General features: G+C 39.0%; 2 protein-coding genes across 2 annotated transcripts; one reads left to right on the top strand and one right to left on the bottom strand.

Annotated features, from left to right (window-relative positions):
• Window positions 1-2,241: 2,241 nt before the first annotated feature.
• Window positions 2,242-6,232, bottom strand: LOC105218770 (inosine-5'-monophosphate dehydrogenase). The gene is made up of 7 exons (XM_054230988.1): window positions 6,166-6,232; window positions 6,007-6,071; window positions 5,520-5,715; window positions 5,301-5,451; window positions 4,395-5,046; window positions 3,770-4,310; window positions 2,242-3,681 (listed from the first exon to the last, which is right to left on the bottom strand). The coding sequence occupies exons 3-7, from the start codon at window positions 5,666-5,668 to the stop codon at window positions 3,576-3,578; spliced, it is 1,599 nt and encodes a 532-aa protein (XP_054086963.1). The 5' UTR covers window positions 5,669-5,715; window positions 6,007-6,071; window positions 6,166-6,232; the 3' UTR covers window positions 2,242-3,575.
• A 293-nt stretch (window positions 6,233-6,525) lies between these two features.
• On the top strand, window positions 6,526-7,894 carry LOC105218771 (uncharacterized). The gene is made up of 2 exons (XM_011194568.3): window positions 6,526-6,744; window positions 6,807-7,894. The coding sequence occupies exons 1-2, from the start codon at window positions 6,669-6,671 to the stop codon at window positions 7,808-7,810; spliced, it is 1,080 nt and encodes a 359-aa protein (XP_011192870.2). The 5' UTR covers window positions 6,526-6,668; the 3' UTR covers window positions 7,811-7,894.
• Window positions 7,895-8,132: the final 238 nt, after the last annotated feature.

Raw genomic sequence — 8,132 nt, 5'->3', positions numbered from 1 at the left:
GTACATATTTGAACTAAATCCGATCAATGTAACACTTTTTATAAACCATTGAATAAAGAGCAAAAAAGCGGAAGGGAGATATTTGCCAACCTAATACGCATAACAACAATAACAAATGTTTGTATAAACAACAACATGTATGTATGTGATAGGCGTTGCAACCGTTTAGCCGGTTATAGCCGAATCGACGATAGTGCGCCACCTCTCTCTCTCCTTCGCAGTTCGGCGCCAGTTGGAGATCCCAAGTGTAACCAGGTCGCTCTCCACCTGGTCCCTCCAACGGAGTGGAGGCCTTCCCCTTCCTCGGCTTCCTCCGGCGGGTACTGCATCGAACACTTTCAGAGCTGGAGTGTTTTCGTCCATTCGGACAACATGACCTAGACAGCGTAGCCGCTGTCTTTTTATTCGCTGAACTATGTCAATGTCGTCGTATAACTCGTACAGCTCATCGTTCCATCGTCTGCGGTATTTTTTTAAATCTTCCGCAAAATTTTCCTCTCGAAAACTCCTAGTGTCGTCTCATCTGATGCTGACATCGTTCAAGCTTCTGCACCGTAAAGCAGGACGGGAATGATAAGCGACTTGTAGAGCTTGATTTTGGTTCGTCGAGAGAGGACTTTACTGTTCAATTGCCTACTCAGTCCAAAGTAGCACCTGTTGGCAAGAGTTATTCTGCGCTGGATTTCGAGGCTGACATTGTTCGTGTTGTTGATGCTGGTTCCCAGGTATACGAAATTATCTACGACCTCGTAGTTATGACTGTCAACAGTGACGTGGGAGCCAAGACGCGAATGCGACGACTGTTTGCTTGATGACAGGAGATATTTCGTCTTGTCTTATCCATGCGGGAAAAAGCAGAACAAACGGCGCGCTTGTTGCTTCCGATGATATCAATATCATCGGCGTACGCCAGGAGCTGTACACTCTTGTAGAAGATTGTACCTTCTCTATTTAGCTCTGCAGCTTTTATAATTTTTTCCAGCATCAGGTTAAAGAAGTCGCACGATAGTGAGTCACCTTGTCTGAAACCTCGTTTGGTATCGAACGGCTCGGAGAGGTCCTTCCCAATCATGACGGAGCTTTTGTTGCTCAACGGGGATACCAAATTCAGACATCGCGGCATAAAGGCAGCTCCTTTTCGTGCTGTCGAAAGCAGCTTTAAAATCGACAAAAAGGTGGTGTGTGTCGATCCTCTTTTCACGGGTCTTCCCCAAGATTTGGCGCATGGTGAATATCTGGTCAGTTGTCGATTTTCCAGGTCTAAAGTCACACTGATAAGGTCCAATCAGTTTGTTGACGGTGGGCTTTAGTCTTTCACACAGTACGCTCGATAGAACCTTGTATGCGATATTTAGGAGGCTGATCCCACGGTAATTGGCGCAGATTGTGGGATCTCCCTTTTTATGGCCGACCATATTCTGCAAAGAAGTTGATGCATGCACCTTATCAGTTCTTCGCCGCCGTATTTGAATAGCTCTGCCGGTAATCTATCGGTCCCCGCTGCTTTGTTGTTCTTCAAGCGGGTAATTGCTATTCGGATTTCTTCATGGTCGGGTAATGGAACATCTGTTCCATCGTCATCGATTGTGGGATCGGGTTCGCCATCTCCTGGTGTTGTACTCTCACTGCCATTCAGCAGGTCGGAGAAGTGTTCCCTCCATAATCCCAGTATGCCCTGGACATCGGTTACCAGATTACCACCTTGGTCTCTACATGAGGATGCTCCGGTCTTGAAACCTTCGTTAGGTCGCTTCATTTTTTCATAAAATTACATTGTTATATGCAATAACAAAAATCAGTGTATTGATATATGTTACAATAACAAAAAACAGAACCTTGGTATGTATATACAACAACAACAACCAGACCCTATATTTTTGACATTCTCACAGACATCAATCAGCACATCACATATGTACATATGTTACAAACCGTATGTGAACCGTTATAATTCTGCGTGCATACCGTTATTGCACTAATTTTGCAAAGGTCTTCAAATCAGCTGCTAAGCGCCTACAATATGGCCAGCAAAATGTTGAACTGCAAATTGAAATTGTATATGCAACAAATACTTACATATATATGTATATGTACATTTTATAAATACAAATAATGACACATCGGTATGCGCGAAATAACAAAAAGCATTGCATACAGCAATTGTCAACAACGAAGGTTGTTGTTTAAAAGTAATTTAAGACGTCGATTTGATTTCGCACATTACAAATTAAACAAATGTCATTTGTTTTACATTGAAATATATTTATGTATTATTTAATTATTTATGTATGTATGTATAGTCTATTACATAATTGCTAACATTTATAAGGTATTGTAGTCGCATAGAGTTTTCATTTGCATTAAATTGAATTTTGTTGCCTAATAATGGAGAATCTAATCAGAATTCCAAGCATAGTTTGAGACGCAATTGTTCAATAACAGTTATATGTTGGAGCATATCATGCTTACATAATGGCTGTACGAAGGTATATACGCGGAGCATGTCAGAAATGAATTTAAAAAATTTTGATTTTGAAAACTTTGTTTACAATCTCTATGAAATTTTAACAGTACAGCGTTAAACAACAGTTACAGTTACGTTCAAACTAAACTCAGTATCTCTAGCTATATACTAATATTGTGTTTGTAGGCGCCTATTTTGGAACATTATTCAATTTTAAAACACGTAAAATGTTTGAAATACCTACATTTTCTAGATTACAACGAAATACCGTTAAATTCAGCTACATTTTTTGCAAATCTACATGAATTTATATATAAAATATTTAAAGTTATAAAAATTACTAACAATAGAATTGTATAAACTAAGAAAATGAAGAATACTTGCCAATAAAGTATAACGTTATGTCGGCTATTTGGGTAGTTTCGAGCAAATTTAACAATTTCAAATGTTAACACAGGCTACTTACTATAGTTTCAATATTTTCTGCAATATATATATATATATATATAGATACTTTTCTTTTTTAAATTAGCTAACACTAGTGTTTAGAAAATGTGCTACATATGCATTAGAAATTTTATAAATAATATATAAAGCAAACGTGATAGCTATTTTTAAACCTAATTAGACACATTAATAATTTGCTGAATAAGCATAAATGTATAAATAGAGAAGTTTCGCTATGAATTAAGTACTGCGTATAAGCACATGAAATAACGTACATATAAATAAAAAAAAAAACGAATTGTTCAAGCAAACACAACGGCGTTACTTTTCCTTATACTTATGTAGACACAGAGAAATATTACTGCTAGGTACTGCTTGTTGTATGCTGTATGTAGCACATGTCATATAATATAACCTTAAACCGTTGTAACACTATATATTTTTGTTGTTTTGTTTTTTTCGTACGTTACTGTTGACGACGCCGTACCGTTGCCATATCTGTAGGTCTATTACTATACGTTGTATGCGTTGCCGTTGTGCCGCAACCGTACGCTCCACCACTACTCCTTTGCAAATATGCTGTCAACCCACCATTGCGCACCTGTACCGCAAAATTTGCGGTTAACGCTTTATCAGTACGCGCACTTGTTGGTATAGCTGGCTGTTAGAAGAGACGTTTCTCATAGGAGAATAGGCCATGTACATTACCCTCCACCTGTGCGGAATGCGTGCGCTTCATAAAACGCAATTTGCCATTGTAAATCATTGATCTGTGTAAAAAAGGCAACAGTAATTAATTTGAAAAGAAAAATAAAAAAATAAAATAAAATAAATAAGAAACCATGTAAATGCACGCACCTCAATTCGCTGACTGTTCGTGCGCCAATATCTTGACAGCTATGCTGTAGACCACATTCCAAGTAGGGCAAATACAGCAAAACGGAACCTTTATCGACAATGCTGCCGCTGACACCTTGCGCCACCTTGGTACGATCCATTTCGGTGTGATAGTAACGTGACATGGCAGCGCCTTTGGCATCACGTCGTTCCATAGCTTCGAGTGAACCCATACCGCGATACTTCTTTAGGCGCACACCATCCGAAAAGAAATATTCACCTGGCGCCTCGGATGTGCCAGCCAATAGTGAGCCCATCATAACAGCGCTAGCGCCCAATGATAATGCCTTGACGATATGTCCTATGGATTGTATGCCACCATCAGCTATGACGGGCACACCAAATTGTTTGGCGTAGGTGGATACTTGGTAGACAGCAGTAGCTTGTGGACAGCCGCATGCCATAACCTCTTGGGTGATGCAAATCGAACCTGAGCCCATGCCAACGCGCAAGCCATCTACGCCAGCATCGATTAGATTTTTCGCTTGAGCGCGTGTCACCACTGTTGTAGAAGAGGGGGAGGGGAAATTTTGAAATACCAAATTGAAATTGAAGCACGCAACAGGGTTTTTGGCTTTCTACTTACCATTACCACCAATCACTTGCAGCTCTGGATAGGTATTCTTTATGAATTTAATCATTTCAATTTGATAAATTGAGTTGCCTTGCGACGAATCCAAAACAATTACATCCACTCCATTATCTACGAGCAATTTAAGACGATCTTTGTCCTCAGGGCGTGTACCAATAGCAGCGCCCACCAATAATTGTTTGTTACTGTCCTTCGAGGCATTCGGATAGGAACGTGCCTTCTTCAAATCGGTACGCGCAATCAACGCTACCAATTCACCATTCTCATTAACAATTGGCAATTTGCCTTTCTTACTCTTCTCTAAAATAGCGTTAGCCATGGGCAGTGTTATGCCATTTGGGGCAGTTATCAGTTCGGTGGTCATTATGGTGCCCAATTTAATTTCGGGCTGATTCTCACGGAAATCAATATCACGTGATGTTACGATGCCTAGCAGACGACCACCAAGTTTACCATTGGCTGTAATGGGATAGCCAGTGAAGCCGTTTTTGCGACGTGCCTCAAGCACATCACCAACCGTATTCTCAGGTGACATAACCGATGGGTCACGTATGAAGCCGTGCTTATACTTCTTAACTTTATGCACTTCATTCGCTTGATATTCTGGTGTGCAGTTGTGATGTATAATGCCGATACCACCACAAAGCTGAAAGTAAAAATATAATTTGTATATGTAAAAATAAACGAATTTAGTTGTAAAAAATATAATAAACAATCAACGGATTACAGATTAGATTACATTTAGTTCACAAATACACATATAAACATATGTGATGTGCAAACGGGTTCGGACGTGAGATGAAGTTGCTACAAACAAATATATCGTATATATGCATATACATATATATGAATATGTATGTAAAACTTCACATCCCAGTAACCACAAGCAATAAAACTTACCGCCATGGCAATAGCCATATCTGATTCCGTGACAGTGTCCATTGGCGAGGACACTAAAGGCGCACGCAATGAAATACTCTTTGTCAATGGTGAGCTTAGATCCACTTCCTCGGCAGCGAAATCAATATAACCAGGCAAGATAAGGAAGTCACTAAATAATAAAAGTGCTTAATTAATATAACACGCAATGACAAAATTATATCGCATAAACACACATACTTGTAGGTCAAGCCATCGCTATTAGCGAAAAGCTCGTGACATGAAAGGCCATCCTGTAGTTCATCTGCCGATGCCACTTTTACCGATTCCGCTGGTGCACTGGTAAACCCATTAGTGGTCACATTGGTAGTTGTTGTTGTTGTTGCCATTGTTATAATTTACAGTAGGTGTAGTATGTATGAATGAACGTTTGGCACTAATTGAAATGTAGCAGTCAATTGGCGTATTAAACCCAGGTAATTGAACTTTAAATGCTTATTTATATATTATTCTTCTAAAAGTTGGCAATAAATGTCTTTTAAAATTTGCGTGACTTGTGTATTGTTGCACGCGTTCTGCCCAGCATATATGGATAAGTACACAATATTTAAAAACAAAAAAATATTCTGACAAAATCGTCGCGACAATTGTTTCCAAAAGCTTGCAGCGCTATTGTACCGGTGGAAAATTTCCAGCTGTGTGCTAACTTTTCAGTTAATATTCGTACCAAAAAATTAGTTACAGCAACAAATGCTTCGAAAAACTAGCTCCTGGCAATACAGTATGTAAATTCTGTAAATAAAAGTGCAAATTTCGTAAATAACGCAAAAATATGGTTTTGTTGGCACAATTTATCAAAGGCACATTTTTTTAATATATATTTTACCGTCCGTTTCAAAATGCGTCTCACTCAACTGCTCCACACTGAATGAGCACTTTCGCAAGCTCCACGTGTTGCTCATTTCGTTCAGGGCTCCCCACATTACAAGGTTGCACTGACAGGTGATTTTATTTAGCAAACATTTTCAACAATATTAATGTATAATAAATTATTTTACTTATATTTATAGACACAAAAAATTTATTTTATATGAAATTATTTGTTATTTCAATTTTTGCAACTATTAGTAACTGTAAATAAAATATTTTTGAAAATATTTTGTAAGAAAGTCTACAAAATAAATTAACTGCAAATGCAAATCTACATTATGCACTGAACGTACTACACGGATAAAGAACTGTCATTAGCCATTCACAATTGAATTGACAGTACACCAAGCAGCTGATAAATAAAAGATTATTTTTATAGAAGTTTAATATTTATATACATATTTGAAATTTAATTAAAAAGATTTAAATATTATCTAATAAAAATTATCATTAATAACTATGAGTTTGCCGCCGGCATTACTGCAACGCCTGGCCCAACGTGGACTTGTGCAAAAATCGAAAACAAAAGAAGCTGGTTTGTATATAAATTGTATACAATTTTTGAGTATTAATAAATTATTTATGTTTATTAAACAGATGCACCATTAGCTGCACCAGTTGAAAATGAAGAAGTTATTGCCGAAGACTATGATGAGATGGATACTGATGAACAGCGTGCAAGTGCCCATGAAGAATATCAATATCCACCACTTTACGACACCGATACCGGCAGCAAACGTGTTGAGGAGAATTTCTGGCTGGAACGCATGAAAGAGCGCATGGGTGAGGCAAACTCTACCACCGGACATCGTGGTTGTCCAAATAAATACAATATATGGCACAAATGTACGCTATTTTGTGTTAATCGTTGGGGTGATGGCAAAACCGAACCCAGCCGGGAATATATGAGACGCTACAAACGTTTACGACGCAAGTACCCCCTACCCAAAGGTTGGGCTGAACGTTACGATCCCGGCTGTGCAAGTTATTATTTCTACAGTGTTGCAGAGAATTTAGTTTCATGGCTGCCACCGACACATCCAAAATCGCAGGTTACTAAAAGTGCTGCTGTTTTTCGACGTCAATTAGAAGAAGCTGCTGGTGGAGAGGGTGGTGGCGGTAGTGACGGTGAACAGCATCCAGATGACAGCGATGATGCACAAGAAACTGAACTTGCGCGTCATCAACGCGAAATAGATGAAATAATAAGTTCGTCGATGCGTCCACGTTCGCCGACATTACCAAAACAGGATTTCCCCAGCTTACAGGAGACTACAGCGGCAAATAGCATTACAACAGCACCACAGCGAAAACAAAAATCGCGTGATTTAGACCGCACGATTGCAAAGCAACGTCGTGACCGTGATAAGGAACGTGAACATGGCGCAAGTCGTAGACAGCGCGGACGAAGTGATGCAGAGCCGGCAGATCCCATGGATCCCAGCTCATACTCTGATATACCGCGCGGCAAGTGGTCCGATGGTTTGACTACAGGTGGCGGTGATGAGCAAAAGAAAATGAAAAGCACTAGTAACGCAAACAAGGATGTGGGTAAAGAACGTGAAAAGCATGTAGACGCGCGACGTGACAGTGAGGATTAAATATGCTGTATTTACTGTTAAAAAAATATTGAATAAAATAGTACACTAATAAAGTAAATATAATGAATGCGAAGATTTAAATTATTTAACGCATTTTGTTATCTGGTACTTGACTTTGCAGGACGATATTGTTCTCACGTCGCAATTACATTTGCATACACTTTGTGCCATAACAGCATTTATGCAGAACCCTCAGTTATATTAGTAGTGACAGCAATTACACCAACCGTATGAAAAACAAAAACCAACAGGAGGCGGCGTCGTTTTGTATACTTTCATATTAAATTGCCACTCCGCTTTAGGGTTCTTTCATTATTTACAT

This window comes from Zeugodacus cucurbitae, chromosome 5 (genome assembly GCF_028554725.1).
Source record: "Zeugodacus cucurbitae isolate PBARC_wt_2022May chromosome 5, idZeuCucr1.2, whole genome shotgun sequence".
NCBI classification, from domain to species: Eukaryota; Metazoa; Arthropoda; class Insecta; order Diptera; family Tephritidae; genus Zeugodacus; species Zeugodacus cucurbitae.
This window is presented reverse-complemented; position numbering and strand designations above follow the sequence as displayed.

Coding starts and splice junctions, on each gene's coding strand:
- LOC105218770 (XM_054230988.1), bottom strand. CDS start 5,668: ATGGCAACAACAACAACAACTACCAATGTGACCACTAATGGGTTTACC. Junction 5,452..5,519: donor AGCGATGGCTTGACCTACAA/GTATGTGTGTTT, acceptor TTTATTATTTAG/TGACTTCCTTATCTTGCCTG. Junction 3,682..3,769: donor CGAACAGTCAGCGAATTGAG/GTGCGTGCATTT, acceptor TTTTTTACACAG/ATCAATGATTTACAATGGCA.
- LOC105218771 (XM_011194568.3), top strand. CDS start 6,669: ATGAGTTTGCCGCCGGCATTACTGCAACGCCTGGCCCAACGTGGACTT. Junction 6,745..6,806: donor ATCGAAAACAAAAGAAGCTG/GTTTGTATATAA, acceptor TTTATTAAACAG/ATGCACCATTAGCTGCACCA.